This window comes from Rhinatrema bivittatum, chromosome 6, assembly GCF_901001135.1.
Source record: "Rhinatrema bivittatum chromosome 6, aRhiBiv1.1, whole genome shotgun sequence".
NCBI classification, from domain to species: Eukaryota; Metazoa; Chordata; class Amphibia; order Gymnophiona; family Rhinatrematidae; genus Rhinatrema; species Rhinatrema bivittatum.
Genome location: NC_042620.1, coordinates 348402797 through 348423478, shown reverse-complemented (window position 1 = coordinate 348423478; position 20682 = coordinate 348402797). Strand labels below are relative to the sequence as shown.

At 50.5% G+C, this 20682-nt stretch overlaps 1 protein-coding gene across 5 annotated transcripts in view; it reads left to right on the top strand.

The window, feature by feature from the left end:
* LOC115094582 (transmembrane 9 superfamily member 2-like) overlaps window positions 1-20682 on the top strand; it is a 467181-nt gene that overhangs the window by 183694 nt on the left and 262805 nt on the right. For all 5 annotated transcript variants that reach the window (XM_029607790.1, XM_029607789.1, XM_029607788.1 and 2 more), the window contains exon 8: window positions 3285-3364. In XM_029607790.1, coding sequence (XP_029463650.1) covers window positions 3285-3364 — 80 coding nt within the window. The remainder of the gene's footprint in view (window positions 1-3284; window positions 3365-20682) is intronic.

The window sequence follows — 20682 nt, the reverse complement described above, 5'->3', positions numbered from 1 at the left end:
ACTAGCAATTTTCCTTGTCCTCTGCTCATTCCGGGGGATATAGTAGAGTTAATTGGTTGTATGTTTTGTTAATTTTTTATGCTTGGGTACTAAATACTGAGGAGATTCAGGTGGCACACCAGGTTAAGAGGCGGTGCCTACAAAACTTTCTCCGTCTCCATCTGCTGGAAGGGAGGCAAAACCCAAGAGTCTGGACTGATCTGTGGTAGTACAGGAACAAAACTTAGCAGGTAAGAATCAATTTTCCTTTGGTTTTGTGTAGTGTGTATATAGCACCAACCATCCAAATAGAATCCCTTTGCTGTGTACACTGATAACAGCTGTTCTAAGATATATGCTTCCAAACTAGAAAAGGGGAATGGTTGTGCTACCATTTTTATCTAATTATGGTTAGGTAGATGTAACCTTGGCATTTTGCCCAGGATCATACTGTTGGTAGGCAGAACAGGGATTCATACTTATGTCCCATAAGTTCTTCCTGACTGGTATTTTTTTTGTGTGGTCACTTTATATTATCACCTTAGTGTCACGCCCAGCATTAGGAAAACTTTATATCTCTAATTTTGAATCTAAAAAAATATTAATTTTGATTGCGGTTGCATATTTCCTTTTGCATGTAACCCAAAAATGAGTTTGAGGGAAAAAGTATCATTTTTAGTTGATGATTTTTCCTTTAATTCTGCCATTTTACTTGTTACCAGCAGATGTCACTGTATGCATTTCCTAATCTGTGGGATGAGGATTAATTTGAAGCAGACGCAATAAAATTGTATATATTGAAATAGTTCTCAACTTTTATAATCACATTCACTATATATATATATGATACAGTAAAATGATGCTTCTGTAGGCTCTAGAAACAAGCTGATTCATGCATTGGGATCTAAAGAATTGATGAAAAGAGGAGGAACAATTTGGCTATTTCAGACAGAGGATGCAATAACAGAGAGTTTGGCCACCAGTTCTGGCTAGTGGAGGGTAGAAAAATATTTTATCTTAAATGGCTTAACAGAAGAACTAAGGGTCATTTTTTAGGATTAAGTAGTGAGCCAATATAACATGCTAGAGCAGGGGTCAGGAACCTTTTTGGCAGAGAGAGCCATAAACGCCACATATTTTAAAATGTAATTCCATGAGAGCCATACAATATGTTTAAAACTAAATACAAGTAAATGTGTGCATTTTATGTAAGATCACATTTTTAAAGTACAATAAGTCTCTGAAAATATTACACCAGGCCTTAAGACACCAATACATCTTCTATTAGGAAAACGGACCAAGCCAGGTTGCTATAGAGTCCTACACAGAAACTACACGCCAGCAGAAAACCTCACCTGAATCACGTGCTGTCCCTCACCGAGACCAAAACGCATAACAAGAAGCATGCAGAAAAAACTGAATTGGAAACTGCAACAAGCCAGAGTCTCTGTATGCAGTGTAACAAAGGAAAAAAGAAACATCACCCATCCTTATAAAACAAATCAAGAAATATAAAATCATCAGCAGTAAAACTGTACTAACAAAAAGAACATATTTCGAAACAGCTGATGAGTGGAATATCCAATAATTAAAAACTCATATAAAACATTTCCAGATACCAACAAAATATTTCAAAATAGCAGACACAAAGACCCAGTAATGAAAAATAACAAGGATACAAACATTTTTTTGCTCTGCATACCTGGGAACGTTTGATATCCAGGTGTCCTGAGATTGTTCTGAATTAGCAGGAGGTGGGGTGGTTTGCTTGGAACTTTCTCCTCTCTCAGTCACATACCAGCGCTCTCTCTCACACTGGCTCTCAATGACACACCTATACACACATGCTCTCAGTACTCACATATACACATGTTTTTTCTCTCTCACTTATATAGGCTCTTAATTACACATTTACACACATGCTGTCTATCTTTTCACGCTTACACACACACACAGGCTTTCAATCACATAAATAAATACATGCTGTCTTTTTCTCTCACACACAGACTCTCATTCACATGCTTACAAACATGTCCTCTCTTTCTCTCATTTACACATGCTCTCAATCACATACTCACATGCTCCCTCACCTAAATCAGCTCTCAATCACACACAGACACACATGGTGTCTCTCTCTCTCATTTAAACACAGGCTCTCAATCACATACTCACATGCTCCATCACCTAAACCAGCTCTCAATCACACACAGACACACATGATCTCTCTCTTACTTATACACACAGGCTCTTAATCATACATACACATGATTTCTCTCACACACAAAGAATCTCAATCATACACACATACTCTTTCACACAAACAGGTTTTCAATCACAAACTTACACATACAGGTTCCCAAGGGTAAACTTACATTCATGATCTCTCTCTCACAGGCAGGCTCTCAATCATTCACATACATGCAATCTCACACACACACACACACACACACACACACACACTGGCCCCCGCGGCCCGGAAGAGGAAGTGGAGAGTATCGGGTGCGTGCGCGGCAAGAAGAGGCCACGCTAGTGCGCTCGGCATCGGCCCGAAGAAAAGAAGACTGCAGCGCGGCTCGGAGGAAAATGAAGAGCTTCAACTGCGGCCGATGGGACTCCCGATACTCTCCACTTCCTCTTCCGGGGGAGGGGGGGAAGAAGAGTGCACGCAGGTGCCGCTGACTTCAGTTGTCCTGCAGCGTTCCGCCCGGGCTGACAGCATTTTAAGCCCGGACGGAGGAGGACCGGGGAGCAGCTGGGTCAGCGGGAAAGTGTGGCGACCCTTGTCTGCGAGCCAGATGCAGCCCTCAAAAGAGCCATATCTGGCTCGCGAGCCATGGGTTCCCGACCCCTGTGCTAGAGCATGCTTCTATTAATAGACATTCTTTAATCTGAGACATTTCTCAGGAAAGCATTTATGAAACTAGCTTTATGGCCTCTGCTGTCTTTTCACTGGTGTCATTCCTCAATTCTTTTTTGAGCCCTGGAAGCATTGGGAGTATTTTATAAAAATGTGAATCGGGAACTTGTTGAGCTGATTGGCAAACTATAATTTTAATGAGAATTTCCTGGCTAGATTCACAATGTGTCCTTAGTATTATTTTTGCATCAGTCTTTACAGATTTTGGAAGGTGCCTGTTTTTGCGTAGGTTCTGGTTTCATTACATAGTTCCACTTTTTTTCCTTTTATATTGACCTAATGAAGAGAACATAGGCTTATGAAAGCTGGGTCACAAATGTTTTAAATTGAATTTAAAAAGAATTGTCTACAACTTGTGTGATCTTGTTTTATTTCTCCTTGATTTTAGGAAAACAACAAAATTAAGTGGGCTTCCAGATGGGATTATATTTTGGAGTCCATGCCACACACAAACATTCAGTGGTTTAGGTAATATCTCAAGGGTCTTGTGATCTGTATTTATTTTTATTTGATTTATATTCCACTTTTTCAGGCACTTCAAAGTGGATTCCATTCAGGTAAATGAACAAAGTGAGTTCTGATTTAAAATGTGCTGCACTGCAGTGACAATCAACATTGCATCATTCCTTGAGCCACTTTTAACAGCGAGCCCAACCTCTGCCACATTTGAATGTCAATTTTTCACTTAAAATTTTAGTATTACGGTAGTTTCTGATGGAAGTTTATAAAATCATGAGTAGTGTAAAACAAGTAAATTTAGGGAGTGGTTGTTTCTCTGAAGACAAGCATTTCATTCAAGTAACAAACAAGGGTGATGCCATCCAGCGCTGACATGAAATGCATTTCCAGAAATTTCCACAAAGACATGAAGACCCATCTGAGCAAACAGTGATTTCTGTGGCTGCATAGCCTGCAGCAATACATGTTCTTTATTGGTACCAATATTTGTGCCTTGAGTCTCATTTTGCTTTTTCTCTGCTCTGTGCAGTAGTTTCAGTGATATTTTTTCCTCTCCTGTTCCCTTTTTTTTGGCAAAAGTGTGCCTTTACTGTTTTCTTTCCCCTTAGTTGGGTGGATGGGCAAACTAAATAAACCATACGTTTTTTTTCTGCTGTCATGTCTGTGTTATTTTTCAGCATCCTTAACATTTTCTTTATTTTGACATTCTTCAGCGACCTCTTGTTTGTTTGTTTGTTTGTTTATTTATTTATTTAACATTTTTTTATATACCGAAGTTCTAGCAACAATGTTGCTAATCACTTCGGTTTACATATAACATTGTAGTGACTTAACATGTGTGTCTTACATGGAACAGAACATGAACTTGGAGAAAATTGAATAAATACTAATAACAAATAAGATTAAATAACAACAGTAGTAATAGAAATGTTATATACAGGCGATTAAAAATCAATTAAGGATAAGGTATCTGCAAAATAGATAGGAGGGATTGGAAAATTAATTCTTAGATGTCGAGCAAGAGGTATTATATGGCATAGAACTGGAGGATCGATTTGTGAATGGTGCTCAATCGAAGGCTTTAGAGAAAAGCCAAGTTTTAAGTCTTTTTTTAAAAGTGAGGGGGCATTGTTCAAGCCTGAGATCTGATGGTAGCGAGTTCCAGAGGAACGGACCTGCAGTGGAGAAGGCTCTTTTGTTTGAAGAAATTTTGAGTGGAGGGGTTTTCATGTTGGGCTTCATGATTGCCATCTTACGGTGCTGATGCCAAAGGAGCTTCAGCGCTGTCAGCCTGGCCTCCTCCAGTGGGCAGACTGCCAGCTGGTTACAGTGACTCTTTGGCCGCCACCCCCATCCCCCATCTTCCTGGTTTCTCCGAGGGAGACTCCCGTGCCTTGTGGGCTTGTCTTGCCTACCGCCGACATCACTGGGCACAGGGCCTCTTAACTGCGGTGCTGTTGCCAAAGATGCTTGTGCCATAGGGCACGCACCAAAGCCTGCCCCTTTGTGTACCCCTTCGTGCGTGCTTCGTTTGTGCTTACTAACAAAATTAGCATTGCGGTGATGGGCAACAGTGAATACAATCTGTCTTCTAACCCAGCTAAATTCTCATTCCCTGTACGTACCTGGATCAGTCCAGACAGTGGGTTATATCCCCCGATCAGCAGATGGAGTCAGAACAGAGTTTGAGAGCGTCAGCATATAGAGTAGTGCACCCTCTGCTGGAGCTCAGTATTCTTCTGACTCCAGCAGATGCGAGTGGGGGGATCCACTAGCTCCCCCAGATTGACAGGGTTTCTTCATTTTTAGTTATTTCTTTCTTTTTCTCCACAGTATTTCCCTGTCTTATGTTTGTTTCTCTTCATTTTGGATCCTTAAAGTTTAAAAAAAAAAAAAGTTTTCAATTTTTGAGGAGGTGTGTGTCTGTGGCTTTGCCTTCTCTATTCTGTACTCCTTTCCTCTTCCGTTGGGGTAAGTGGACGTTTTTTCAGTTTCTTTCTCCACAGGTTTGCTTCTTTTTGGTGGTGCCCCGTGGATGCCGGTGGTTCCGGCCACTCCACGCATCGTTGGGGGTCCCGCGGTTCGCAAGCTCCGCCCGTGGGTGTGTGCTCAACTAAAACGGGGGTTTTCCCCCGCAGTTACTGGACCCCTTCGGCAGGTTGTTAGGGCCATTTCCAGGCCCCCCCGCGGCACTAGCTCGTCTTTGGCCCCCCCCGATGCTTTTCTTTTTCCCGGTGCTGACATGCCGCGGTCCTCGAGGTGTGAGGCCTGCGGCGAGCGGGAAATCAATTTCTGAGGGAGGGGCTTTGTGAGCGGTGCTTCCCCTACGGGGAAGGCACCCTGCAGTCCTCCGGTGCGATTTCGGACCTGCCTCCTCCTCAGCCCGGGTGGCGCGGGCCGGCCATGACGCCGCCTTTGGCGGGAACGGCGGCTATTTTAGGGGGTCAGCGTGAGACAGACTCACTCCCAGATGCAGGCAGGATTGGTTGCACTGGCTCTCAACAGGCTTTGCCCCCGGCGGGAGGTTTGCCCGACCAGGGCTCCCAGGACGGTCCCCCCCCCCAGGGATTCCAATCAGCTCTCCGTTTTTCTCACCTGACTTTATTCTGGCAATGCACATGGCTTATTTGCAGGGTATGGGAGCTCAGGCGCCTAATCCCCTGGGGGCCCCTCCCCCAAGGTTCCTAAACTTTCTGTTGGTCTCACCGCCTCGTCCGTTACGCCTGGATCCCTGCCGGGTCCCTCTCCCGTGCCACCCCGGCGTACCACGGGGGCGGCTTCGCCGGTGAGAGACGTCTCCCCGGAACCCCCGGAGGCGCATCCGGATGGACATACGGAGGGGGACGACCCTCGAGCCCTATGGATTTTTCAAAAAGAAGAGCTGGATGAACTCATCCACCACATTATTCAGGAGCTGGACCTCGACCCACCTCCAGATCCGCCGATCCCTGTGGCTCCTGCCGTCGCCACCTCGTCTCGCAAAGGAGATCCAGTACTTGCCGCCCTCCGTCCTAGAGCAAGGGCTTTCCCTATTCATGAGTCCTTCCTACAGCTTCTCACCAGGGAGTGGGACACTCCCGAGGCATCCTTGAAAGTCACACGTGCCATGGAAAAGCTATACCCGCTCCCTGAGGATTTTTTGGATCTTATCAAGGTGCTCAAGGTGGACTCAGCGGTGTCGGCAGTGACCAAGAGGACAACCATCCCGGTCACGGGTGGAACGGCCCTGCGGGATACACAGGACCGTAAACTAGAGACCTTCCTCAAGAGGGTCTTCGAAGTCTCGGCCCTGGGTATGCGGGCCGTGATGTGCAGTTCGCTCGCGCAAAGGGTCAGCTTACTCTGGGTACAGCAGCTTCTCACCTCTCAGGAATTGCCCCCCGAAGAGGCCGCCCAGGCGGACCGGCTGGAATCTGCCATAGCATACGGGGCGGACGCCCTGTATGATCTCTTTCGCGTAATGGCGAGGTCCATGGTTTCAGTTGTAGCAGCCCGACGGCTCTTGTGGCTTCGCAACTGGGCAGCGGATGTTTCCTCCAATTCGAGCCTTGGCTCCCTCCCCTTTCGGGGCAAGTTCTTATTTGGAGAGGATCTGGATCAGATTATCAAGTCACTGGGGGAAAATTCGGTGCATCGGCTGCCGGAGGATAGACAGCGTTCCTTCAGATCATTTTCTTACGGTAGACCCTGGGCCAGGGCACAGCGACGTTATAGGTCTTACCGACAGTCCGCTTCCCGGACACAGCAGACAAAACCTCAGCCTTGGTCTCGTTCCTTTCGTGGGCGGAGGCCCGCGAGAGAGGGTCCACGGCAGGGAATTCCGCCCACAAAGTCATCCCAATGATGCCAAAGGAGCCCACTTCTCACCTCCCCGGATCGGAGGCCGCCTCATGGACGTCTACGAGGAGTGGGCAGTTATCTCCACGGACCAGTGGGTGCTGGACACCATAAGAGACGGTTACGCCTTGGAATTTGTCTGCCCCCCCCCCGAGGGACCGGTTCATCTTCTCCCCCTGCGGTTCGGATCTCAAGAGGATAGCGGTTCAACAAACACTAGACCGACTTCAGGAAATAGGGGCCATCGTTCCCGTCCCCTTCGAGGTGGGCTTGGGCCACTATTCCATTTACTTCATCGTTCCCAAAAAGGACAGTTCCTTTCGCCCCATCCTGGACTTGAAGGAGGTAAACAAGGTCCTCAGGATCACCCGGTTCCGCATGGAGACTCTCTGATCAGTGATTGCCGCAGTACACAAGGGAGAATTCCTCGCTTCACTGGACCTCTCGGAAGCCTACTTGCACATTCCCATCCTGCCGGCTCACCGGCGGTATCTTCGCTTCAAGATTCTCGGTCAACACTTTCAGTTCAAGGCGCTTCCCTTCGGTTTGGCGACCGCACTTCGGACCTTCACAAAGATCATGGTAGTGGTGGTGGCGGCCCTCCGCAAGGAGGGTATCCTAGTACATCCGTACCTAGACGATTGGCTGATTCGAGCGAAGTCCTTCTCACGTGGTCAGACCTCAGTGGCCAGAGTAGTACAATTCCTACGCTCTCTGGGCTGGGTGGTGAACCTTCCAAAGAGTTCCCTTGTGCCCTCGTAACACCTGGATTTCTTAGGGGCGAGCTTCGATACCCGGCGGGGGATGGTGTTCCTGCGCCAGGACAAGGCGCAAGCCCTGAGAGAGCACGTGTCTCTGTTTTCGGCTCTGGAAGAACCAACCGCCTGGAATTATCTGCAGCTCCTGGGAATAATGGCCTCCACCAACGACATGGTACTCTGGGCGTTTGCACACCTGCGTCCACTGCAGGCGTCCCTACTATCCCGCTGGAAACCAGTCTCCCAGGAGTATCAGGTGATCCTGCCGCTTCCACCATTAGCCAGGAAAAGCCTGGATTGGTGGCTTGTCCCCTCGCATCTGGCTCGGGGAGTCTCGCTCGAGGTTCCCAATTGGGTGGTGGTGACCACCGATGCCAGCCTCGCGGGATGGGGCGCCGTCTGCGAAAGAAGCGCCACTCAAGGGACTTGGACGCCAGAGGAGGCAAAGTGGCCGATCAATCGCCTAGAAATGAGAGCCGTGCATTTCGCTCTCCAGCGTTTTCTTCCCTTGGTGCGACACAGAGAGGTGAGGATCCTCTCGGACAACGCCACCACCGTGGCCTACATCAATCGGCAAGGGGGGACAAGAAGCAAGCATGTCTCCCTCGAGTCTACTCCCCTGATGGAGTGGGCGGAGAGCAATCTCGTCCGGATAGCGGCCTCTCACATCGCTGGGGTGGACAACGTTCAGGCAGACTTCCTGAGTCGTCAACAGCTAGACCCTGGCGAATGGGCTCTCTCCGACGAGGCAATGCATCTCATCATCCGTCGTTGGGGGACTCCACGCCTCGATCTAATGGCGACCTTTCTCAATGCCAAGGCTCCACGCTTCTTCAGCCGCAGAAGAGAGCGCGGCGCGGAGGGGGTGGATGCCCTCGCCCTTCCGTGGCCGTCGGATCAACTGCTCTATGTGTTTCCTCCTTGGCCTCTGGTCGGCAAGGTTCTCCGCAGGTTAGAACATCATCAAGGGACTGTAATTCTCGTCGCCCCGGAATGGCCCCGTCGGCCATGGTTCGCAGATCTACTTCAGATGACGGTGGACGGCCCACTTCGCCTGTCCCATCTTCCTCATCTTCTGCGCCAGGGTCCGGTATTTTTCAAGCAGGCAGAACTCTTCTGTCTTGTGGCCTGGCTTTTGAACGGCGCCGTCTCCGCCACAGAAGCTACCCGGAGACGGTGATCTCAACGATGCTTCGTTCCCGCAAGCCTTCGACCTCCGTCGCTTACGTTCGAGTTTGGAAGGTCTTCGAAGCATGGTGTTCCGACCGCGGAGTCCAAACCATGGAGGCGACTGTCCCGCTGATCCTTCATTTCCTACAGGATGGTCTGGATAAGGGTCTCGCCTATAATTCGCTCCGGGTTCAGGTGGTGGCCTTGAATGTCTTGGTACAGAAGGACTGCTCTCTACCCCTTCAGCCGGATATCGCACGTTTTCTGAAGGGTGCCAAACACTTGCAGCCACCGGTCAGGGATCCTTTCCCTTCTTGGAGCCTCAACTTGGTGCTGCGAACGCTGTCGGGCCCTCCTTTTGAACCCCTGAGGGGGTCCTCCCTCAAGGATCTGACCCTCAAGACGGTTTTCCTGGTAGCCATCTCTTCTGCTCGCCGGATTTCAGAACTTCAAGCCTTGTCCTGCCGAGACCCTTATCTGCGTTTCTCCGACTCCGGGGTTTCCCTTCGTACGGTGCCATCCTTCCTACCAAAGGTGGTTTCGGCCTTCCACGTCAATCAAACGGTGGAGCTTCCAGCGTTTGCTCCAGAGGAACCCCGGTCTCTCCGGCTCCTGGACGTCAAGCGTGTACTGCTCCGCTACCTGGAGGTTACCAATGCCTTCCGGGTATCCGATCATTTGTTTGTCCTCTGATCAGGACCGAGGAGAGGTTCTCAGGCATCCAAGACGACTATTGCTCGCTGGATAAAGGACACCATCTCATCCGCTTACATTGCGGCGGGGCGGGTGCCGCCTCGCAGCGTCTCGGCTCATTCCACGCGATCCCAAGCGACGTCCTGGGCGGAATCTCGCTCTGTTTCCTCCCAGGAAATCTGCCGTGCGGCGACATGGAAGTCGTTGCACACTTTTTCCAGACATTACAGACTACACCTGGCACCTCAGTGCACGGGTTCTTTTGGCGATCAGGTTCTCCGAGCAGGTCTCTCAGGACCCCACCCGGTTTAGGGAAGCTTGGGTACATCCCACTGTCTGGACTGATCCAGGTACGTACAGGGAAAAGAAAATTATTCCTTACCTGCTAATTTTCGTTCCTGTAGTACCATGGATCAGTCCAGACGCCCGTCACTAGGGGTTTCATTAGGTCCTGCTCGGATTCTTCCAGGTATCTTTCATTCTGTTTGTCTCTGATTATTGTTACTGTTCACAGCTCCTCACAAGTTGACTGTTGCTGGTCCCGTTGACCGTTTGTTTACTTATATCTTTCTCTGTTCCTCTTTGGGAACGGTTCTGGATCCAAAATGTTGTGTTTTTTGCTTTTGGGCTTTGCTATGCGTAATACTGAGCTCCAGCAGAGGCACTCTATATGCTGATGCTCTCAAACTCTGTTCTGACTCCATCTGCTGGTCGGGGGATATAACCCACTGTCTGGACTGATCCATGGTACTACAGGAACGAAAATTAGCAGGTAAGGAATAATTTTCTTATCCCAGTCATCACAGGCCAGGGACGGTATGGTGTGGGTGGTATTCGACAGCATTTCCATCCTCTGTATGCTAGGACCCTCACTTTATTTTTATTTATTTTATTTAACATTTTTCTATACCGTCGTTTGGGGGGCACCGTCACAACGGTTTACATTAAGGCATTGCTTTAAACACTATGACTCCCATTATTGCATCTATCACCCTGATTTTTGTACTTATTAATGCACAATCCATAGCAAAAACTTCTGTTGTCATTTACGACCTTCTTGCCTCTGGAACATATGATTGTGTATGTATTACTGAAACCTGGCTGAAAGACTGACATTCCGGTACTTAATTGCTGCTACCCACCAAACTTCTCATACCTTCATAAATCCAGACGGGGCAAAGAAGTGGGGGTTTAGCTGTGTTCTTTAAAACCCACTTGAAATTTTGCATGATCAATGTCTCTCTTCCTTCTCCTTATGAGTTATGTCTGAAATCTCAACATACAGTGGGCCCTTGAATTAAACCGGCTCGAGTTACGAACAACTCTGTTTACGACCAACTTTTCAGGTTTTGAGTTACGAACAAATTTCGAGTTACAACCAAACGCGAGAGAGAGAGAGCGAGTGAGCCTAACCATAATGCCCTCATACTAGGTAGGTATTTGTACCCCTATATGAGGCCCGCCTGGTTACTCGAGGTGAGGTGTAGGTATTAGTGTAAGGTTAGGGGCCACTTTGACATGCAGAGTGTGACGTATGAACAGAACAGTACACTCTTGTGAAGATTTGATGACCTTCGGAGTGAGGAAACTCACCCAAAGATGAGATTTGCGCAGTGTTCTCTCAACCTAGCTTGATGTTACCCAGGCAGAGAGTCCATATGCAGATATCGTAAAGGAACTGGTGGAGGAGGTGAAATTGTTGTTTCTGGTAGGCTAGGCACATTTTATAACTTTTTGGTGAGTACACTAGGAAATTATTGGTGTTTTTGGTAATTACAGACATATACAACAATTTTTTATTATAGAAATGGTTAGGTAAGGGGTGCTTTTGGGAGGTTTGGAATACATTATGGGTATTTCCATTATTTCCTATGGAAAATAAAGCCTTGACTTACAACCAACTTGAGTTACAACCAGCCCTCTGGAACCAATTGAGTTCGTAAGTCAAGGGTCCACTGTATTAATCTTTGTATGACCTACTTCTGTCTTGGGCTACTTGCCTATAACTCAATCCCTCTTTGCGAATTGATTCTTAATCTCTATTTAAATCCCTCTACGACTGTAATTCTAGGCTCCACCTTCCAACCTCATTAACTTAAGTTCAGCTCCTTCTACTTTACCGCCCACACTCCCTGGGATGAACATCAGAGACATTCACATCATACTTTAATAATAAGACAGCAGCTATAAACAGTACCTTTAATTATTCCCCTATCGAAAAAAACGATGAATTAATCACCGATGGTCCTGTCTAGGAATCGTTGATCATGTCACAACCTCTGATACTGCTGAGATTATCAACAACATGAAACAATTGTTTAATCCCCTATTTCCCTGTACGTACCAGGATCAGTCCAGACGGTGGGTTATGTCCCCCGTCCAGCAGATGGAGTCAGAACAGAGCTCGAGAGTGTCACCTCATAAGCTAGCGCACCCTCTGCTGGAGCTCAGTATCTTTCTGACTCCAGCAGATGTGAGTTGGGGAAATCAGTGCTTCCCCAGAGTGACAGGTTTTCGAATTTTCTTCTTACTCTCTTGAGTTCTTCCTGTCATTTTCTTCTTTAACAAGTTTGGATCAAGGTAGTTTAAAAAAAAAAAAAAAGTCAAATTTCTGTCAAGTTAATTTTTGAGGAGGCGTGCCTTTCGAAGTCTGTTCTCCCTCCTCCTGCAGTTTGCTACTTACGCTTTAGGGTAAGTGGGACTTTTGTTGTGTTTTTGCTTTTCAGCTGTTTCAGCCGGTGGAGCCGGCTCCTGCGCTCCTTGACTGACGGTCCCGCGGCCCGGCACATCTTTCTCGGGCCTGGGCGCGCCGGCAGGGTTTTCTTCCCGCCGGTGCCTGAGGACTGTTTGGGCGGGTTGTGCAGGCCACTTCGGCCCCCCCGCGGTGCGAGTTCTTTCGGCCCCTCCCGAGGCGTTTCTTTGTCGCGGCTTTGCGATGCCGCGTTTCTCCCGCTGTGAGACCTGCGGCGAGCAGGCCTCTCGTTTTTCGAGGGAGGGGGTTTGCCTGCGCTGCCTTCCCGAGGAGGAAGGCGCCGAGCACGGCTCAGGCTCGCTCCTGGCGCCCCCCTCCCCGCAGCCCGGGAAGCGTGGGCCGGCCATTTCCTCGCCGAGGGCGGGAATGGCGGCCATTTTGGATGGGGATCCTGGCGCGGCAAACGCCCAGGAGGAGGATGCTGCACTTCGGGGCGTCCCTCGCCTGCATCGTAGCCCCGAGGAGGGCCTGCCGAATCGCCCACCTCAGGAGGCCTCTGCGTCTGGCGCGCCGCCCAGTCTGCCGTTTTTTTCGCCGGATTTTATTTTAAAAATGCACATGGCATATTTACAGGGCCTGGCAGATCCGGGGGGTGACACAGCAGGACCTCCTCCCCCCAAGATCCCTAAGCTAGCGTTACCGCCCTCCGGGTCTCCGATTCCGGCTGCGGCAGTTCCAGGGACCTCTGCTTTGCCATCCCAGCCTAGAGCTGTGGGAGCGGCTTCCCCGATGGCATTTGATCCCTCGGACCCTCTGGATCCGTCGCACGCGGATAGCCAACCGGAAGGCGACGACCCGCGCGCCCTATGTATCTTCCATAAAGAGGAACTGCAGGATCTTCTTCAGCAGACTCTTCAGGAGCTGGATTTGGATCCGCCGCCGGACCCTCCGGCACCTGTGGCCCCGGCGGTTGCGACGTGCTCCAAGAAAGGGGATCCAGTCCTGGCCGCCCTCAGACCTCGGGCGAAGGCTTTTCCGGTCCATGAGTCTTTTCTACAGCTGCTTACTGGAGAATGGGACGCCCCCGAGGCGTCATTGAGGGTCACCCGGGCCATGGAAAAATTGTATCAGTTGCCGGAGGATTTTTTTAGATCTGGTCCGGTTTCCTAAGGTGGACTCGGCGGTCTCAGCAGTGACGAAGAGGACGACGATCCCGGTCACTGGCGGTACGGCCCTACGGGACACGCAGGACCGCAAGCTGGAAACGTTCCTCAAAAGAGTGTTTGAAGTTTCTGCCTTAGGCATGCGTGCCGTCATGTGTACTTCGTTGACTCAGAGGGCTAGTCTGCTCTGGGTTCAGCAGCTCCTGACGTCCCAGCAGTTGCCTCCGGATGACGCCGCTCAGGCCGACAGCCTAGAATCTGCCATTGCATACGGGGCGGATGCTCTTTATGACCTCTTCTGTGTGCTGGCCCGGTCCATGGTCTCGGTGGTGGCAGCTCGTAGACTCCTCTGGCTTCGGAATTGGTCTGCGGACGCCTCTTCTAAGTCGAGTCTAGGATCTCTTCCTTTTCGGGGGAAGTTTCTCTTTGGCAATGATCTGGATGAAATCATCAAGTCTCTGGGAGAGAACTCGGTGCATCGTCTGCCCGAAGATAGACAGCGACCCTACCGGGCGTTTGCCTCCACCAGGATCAGAGCTAGGGCACAGCGACGTTACAGGTCGTATCGTCAGTCGGGCCCTCGTGCAGCCCCCAGCAGACCACAGCCGTGGTCGTGTTCCTTTCGCGGGCGGAGGCCCGCGAGAGAGGGCTCGGGGCAGGGGAATCCCCCCGCCAAAGCCACCCAATGATGCCAGGGCGGCCCACTCCTCCAGCCCGCCCATCGGGGGTCGACTCACGGAATTCTTCGAGGAGTGGGCGAATATTACTTCAGACCAGTGGGTCCTGGACACCATCCAGCACGGTTACGCCTTGGAGTTTGTCCGTCTGCCACGGGACAGGTTCCTTTTCTCCCCATGCGGCTCCGATCTCAAGAGAATGGCGGTTCAACAAACTCTAGACCGACTTCAGGATATAGAGGCTATTGTGCCCGTCCCCTTCGCCGAGGTGGGCTCGGGGCATTATTCCATCTACTTCGTCGTTCCCAAGAAGGACGGATCATTCCGGCCCATACTGGATCTGAAGGAGGTCAACCGGTCGTTGCGGGTCAGCCGTTTTCGCATGGAGACACTGCGGTCGGTAATTGCCGCAGTGCACCGGGGGGAGTTCCTGGCTTCCTTGGACCTGACGGAGGCGTATCTCCACATCCCGATACGTCCGGACCACAGGCGTTACCTTCGCTTCAAGATTCTCGGACAGCATTTTCAGTTTCGGGCCCTACCCTTCGGACTTGCGACAGCTCCTCGGACCTTCACCAAGATCATGGTGGTGGTGGTGGCGGCGGCCCTTCGAAAGGAGGGTATTCTAGTGCATCCCTACCTGGACGACTGGCTGGTACGGGCAAAGTCGTTCTCGCATGGACAGGCCTCGGTGGCCAGGGTCTTAGCGGTACTTCGCTCCCTGGGCTGGGTTGTGAATCTACACAAGAGTTCCCTTGTTCCGTCTCAACAATTGGATTTCCTGGGTGCGACCTTCGACACTCAGCTCGGCATGGTGTTTCTGCGTTCAGACAAGGCCCTCTCCTTGAGGGAGCACATACGTCAGTTCGCGGCCTTGTCGGAACCCACCGCTTGGAATTATCTGCAGCTCCTGGGAGTGATGGCCTCCACTATCGACATGGTGCCCTGGGCATTCGCACACCTGCGTCCCCTGCAGGCGTCCCTGCTTTCCCGTTGGAAACCGGTATCGCAGGAGTATCAGATGATCCTGCCCCTGCCGCAAACGGCCCGGGACAGCCTAGAGTGGTGGTTGGTTCCGGCTCACTTGGCTCGCGGCGTGTCGCTCGAAGTCCCCACTTGGGTGGTGGTGACCATGGATGCCAGTCTTGCGGGTTGGGGCGCAGTCTGCGACCGCAGCGCCACACAGGGGCTGTGGACCCCGGAGGAGTCTCGGTGGCCGATCAATCGGCTGGAGACCAGGACAGTACGTCTAGCGCTCCAACGTTTTCTTCCTCTGGTTCGGAACAGGGAAGTGCGGATTCTCTCAGACAACGCGACCACCGTGGCTTACATCAATCGTCAGGGCGGAACGAGAAGCGAGCACGTCTCCGCCGAAACCACACTCCTGATGGCATGGGCGGAACTCCATCTCGTCCGGCTGGCGGCCTCTCACATAGCGGGGGTGGACAACATCCAAGCGGACTACCTCAGTCGGCAGCGGCTGGACCCTGGCGAGTGGTCTCTCTCCGACGACGCGATGAAACTACTAGTTCACCGCTGGGGGACTCCACGGCTGGATTTGATGGCGACGGCTCTCAACACCAAGGCCCCGCGCTTCTTCAGTCGCAGAAGGGAGCGCGGCGCGGAGGGAGTAGATGCTCTAGTACTTCCGTGGCTGGAGGACCAGTTGCTCTATGTCTTTCCACCCTGGCCCCTAGTGGGCAAGGTCATTCGCAGGATAGAGAACCACATGGGTCCCGTGATTCTCGTGGCTCCGGAATGGGCCCGACGTCCCTGGTTCGCGGACCTACTACTCCTGGCGCTGGACGGACCCATTCGTCTGGGGCACCTTCCATGGCTCCTGCACCAGGGCCCGGTATATTTCGACCAGGCAGAACTCTTTTGTCTTGCGGCATGGCTTTTGAGCGGCGCCGCCTCCGCCTCAGCGGCTACCCGGAGGCGGTGATTTCGATGATGCTCAAGGCCCGCAAACCTTCCACTTCCGTTGCCTACGTTCGAGTGTGGAAGGTCTTCGAGTCCTGGTGTGCCAGTCATGACGTCCGACCCACGGAGGCGACGGTTTCGATAATCCTTCAGTTCTTACAGGATGGGCTGGATAAGGGCCTTGCCTTTAACTCCCTCAGGGTACAAGTGGCGGCCTTGAATGTCTTGGTACGGACCACGACCTCCCTCCTCCTACAACCGGACATCGCCCGATTCTTGAAAGGGGTTCGGCATCTACGGCCTCCGGTTAGGGATCCCTGCCCGTCATGGAGTCTTAATCTAGTGCTCCGGTCCCTGACGGGTGCTCCATTCGAACCTCTCCAGGGGGCTACTCTTAAGGATCTCACTATGAAGACAGTCTTCCTCGTAGCGATATGCTCCGCCCGTCGTATCTCGGAGCTGCAAGCGCTATCCTGCAGGGAGCCCTACCTGCGTATCTCGGATGCCGGGATCTCGCTCCGTACAGTGCCATCCTTCCTGCCGAAGGTGGTTTCTTCTTTCCATCTGAACCAGATGATTGAGCTCCCGGCATTCTCCCCAGAGGAGTCTCGTGTTCTTCGACCCTTGGACGTGAAGCGGGTGCTCCTCCATTACTTGCAGGTTACCAATGACTTCCGGGTCTCCGATCATCTGTTTGTCCTCTGGTCGGGACCTAAGAAGGGCTCCGCCGCGTCGAAGACGACCATTGCCCGATGGATCAGGGATGCCATCTCGGCGGCCTACATTGGTTCTGGTCGGGACCCGCCTAGGAGCGTCCGAGCTCATTCTACTCGCTCGCAAGCGACGTCCTGGGCGGAGTCTCGTTCCGTCTCTCCACAGGAGATCTGCCGGGCGGCGACATGGAAGTCTCTGCATACGTTCACCAGGCACTATCGGTTGCACCTGGCACCTTCGAACCCTGGTCACTTTGGGGATCAGGTTCTCCGAGCAGGGCTCTCAGAGGCCCACCCGGTTTAGGGAAGCTTGGTTACATCCCACCGTCTGGACTGATCCTGGTACGTACAGGGAAAAGAAAATTATTCCTTACCTGCTAATTTTCGTTCCTGTAGTACCATGGATCAGTCCAGACGCTCACCACGCTGGGATTGTGAGCTCCTGCTCGGGTTTTCGCTGTATGACTGTCTCTTTCTGTTCTCTGTATCTCATCTACATGTTTTCGTTCGGGGTTTACAGCTCCTCACAAGTTGACTGTTGCGACCTGGTTGCAGGTCGTCCCTGTTATTGTTCTTGATGTTTTCACTTACGTCAGGTTGTTTTTCTTGATCCAACTTGTTTTTTACCTTGCTATTTTCGGCTTTGTTATGCATGATACTGAGCTCCAGCAGAGGGTGCGCTAGCTTATGAGGTGACACTCTCGAGCTCTGTTCTGACTCCATCTGCTGGACGGGGGACATAACCCACCGTCTGGACTGATCCATGGTACTACAGGAACGAAAATTAGCAGGTAAGGAATAATTTTCTTATCCATGCCATACTACATTACTCAAACTAATCTAATTTGACATTGCTCCTTTTATAACTAATTTCATTAATTCGTCACTACAACATGGTGGTGTTCCTGACCTACTAAAACAGTCTTCAGTCGGTCCATAATCAAAAAACCATCAGCTGATCCAGCTCTTATCTCCAATTACTGCCCGATCTCTTCTCTTATCATTCATGGCCCAAAGGCATTAGAAACAGCAGTTCTTCGCTAACTCTGTAACTTTACAGACTCCCTGAATCAATATGAATTTGCATTTAGGAAACACCATAGCACTGAATTACTGTTGCTTTCTAGCTTCAACATGTTGAGGCGGGGTTTGGATCGGGGTTCAGCTTTTCTTCTATGTCTCCTTGACATCGCCTCTACATTTGACACAGTAAATCATCCCATCTTACTTTCCAGATGGCACTCCATTGGTATAACTGGGTCTTTTAGAAACATAGAAATGACGACAGAAGAAGACCAAACGGCCCATCCAGTTTGCCCAGCAAGCCACGCAGTTCATCCATTTATTTATTTATTTATTTATTTATTTATTTATTTATTTATTTATTTTCCCACCCTTTTTCTCCCTCCTCCCTTTTTTTTTCCCACCCTTTTTCTCCCTCCCACCCATCACTATTGGCTTCCAGCACCCTCCGGCCCCAACTCCCTTCCACCCATCCACCATGCAGAGAGCAGCGCTGTATCCGCATCCCAGTGAACATCCAGCTCAAACAGGGGTAGCAACCGCCGCAACAAGCAGGCCACACCCCTGCCCCATACTCCTACCCACCCCTGCTTTGTTTGTTTGTTTCTTGTTTTAGTTTTATTTGGAGATGGCAGCCCTCTGTGAAGGCAGAACACCAGCCACTGGCATCCGGCTACTGCCGCTCCGTGCAGTGTTTTGCTGCCTGAAGGTGGAACACCAACTACTGGCCACTGGCATCCCGCTCCGTGAATGCCTCTGTGGCTACTGCCGCTCCGTGCAGTGTTTTGCTGCCTGAAGGTGGAACACCAACTACTGGCCACTGGCATCCCGCTCCGTGAATGCCTCTGTGGCTACTGCCGCTCCGTGCAGTGTTTTGCTGCCTGAAGGTGGAACACCAACTACTGGCCACTGGCATCCCGCTCCGTGAATGCCTCTGTGGCTACTGCCGCTCCGTGCAGTGTTTTGCTGCCTCCTCTTTATTTACGCCCACTAGACTTGATGGATCCACAGTGTTTATCCCACGCCCCTTTGAAGTCCTTCACAGTTTTAGACTTCACCACTTCCTCCGGAAGGGCATTCCAGGCATCCACCACCCTTTCCGTGAAGAAATACTTCCTGACATTGGTTCTTAGTCTTCCTCCCCGGAGCCTCAGCTCGTGATCTCTGGTTCTGCTGATTTTTTTTCCTACGGAAAAGGTTTGTCGTTGTCTTTGGATCATTAAAGTTTTTTAAGTATCTGAAAGTCTGAATCATATCACCCCTGCTCCTCCTTTCCTCCAGGGTGTACATATTCAGATTCTTCAATCTCTCCTCGTACGTCATCCGATGAAGGTCCTCCACCTTCCTGGTCGCCCTTCTCTGTACCGCTTCCATCTTGTCTTTGTCTCTTTGTAGATACGGTCTCCAGAACTGAACACAGTACTCCAGGTGAGGCCTCACCAAGGACTTGTACAAGGGAATAATCACTTCCCTTTTCTTACTCGATATTCCTCTCTCTATGCAGCCCAGCATTCTTCTGGCTTTTGCTATCGCCTTGTCGCATTGTTTCGCAGACTTCATATCATTAGACACTATCACCCCAAGGTCCCTCTCCTGCTCCGTGCACATCAGCCTTTCCCCCCCCATCGAATACAGTTCATTCGGATTTCCACTCCCCATATGCATGACTTTACACTTCTTGGCATTGAATCTCAGCTGCCATATCTTCGACCACTCTTCCAGTTTCCTTAGATCCCGTCTCATTCTCTCCACTCCTTCCGGCGTGTCCACTCTGTTGCAGATCTTAGTGTCATCCGCAAAAAGACAAACCTTACCTTCTATCCCGTCCGCAATGTCGCTCACAAAGATATTGAACAGGACCGGTCCCAACACCGATCCTTGTGGTACACCACTTAAAACCGCTCTCTCTTCAGAGAAGGTTCCATTTACCATCACACATTGTCTTCTGTCCGTCAACCAATTTGCAATCCAGGTCACCACCTCGGCACTCACTCCTAAGCTTCTCGTTTTATTCACCAGTCTCCTGTGCGGAACCGTATCAAAAGCTTTGCTGAAATCCAAGTATATGACATCGAGCGCTCTTCCTTGATCCAATTCCTTGGTTACCCAGTCAAAAAAGTCAATCAGATTTGTCTGACAGGATCTTCCCCTGGTGAATCCATGTTGCCTCTGGTCCATCAATTCTCCGGACTGTAGATAGTTCACTATTCTCTCTTTCAGCAGTGACTCCATTACTTTTCCCACCACCGAAGTGAGGCTAACCGGTCTGTAGTTGCCAGCCTCCTCCCTGTTCCCACTCTTGTGAAGCGGTACCACCACCGCTCTTCTCCAATCACTCGGCACCACTCCCGTTTCTAGGGATCTATTGAACAGGTCACACAGCGGACCCGCCAGAACATCTCTGAGCTCCCTCAATATCCTTGGATGAATCCCATCAGGCCCCATGGCTTTGTCCACTTTCAGGTTCTTTAGCTCTTCCCACACATTTTCTACTGTAAAAGGATTTTCATCTATTCCACTTCCCTCCAGTTTCTTGTTGTGTAGAGATGGTACTTCTCCAGGGTCTTCTTTAGTGAACACAGAGGTGAAGTATTCGTTTAATATTTCTGCCTTTTCTTCGTCTCTCTCCACACATTGATCATTACCACCTTTCAATTTCACTATACCACTTTGGACCT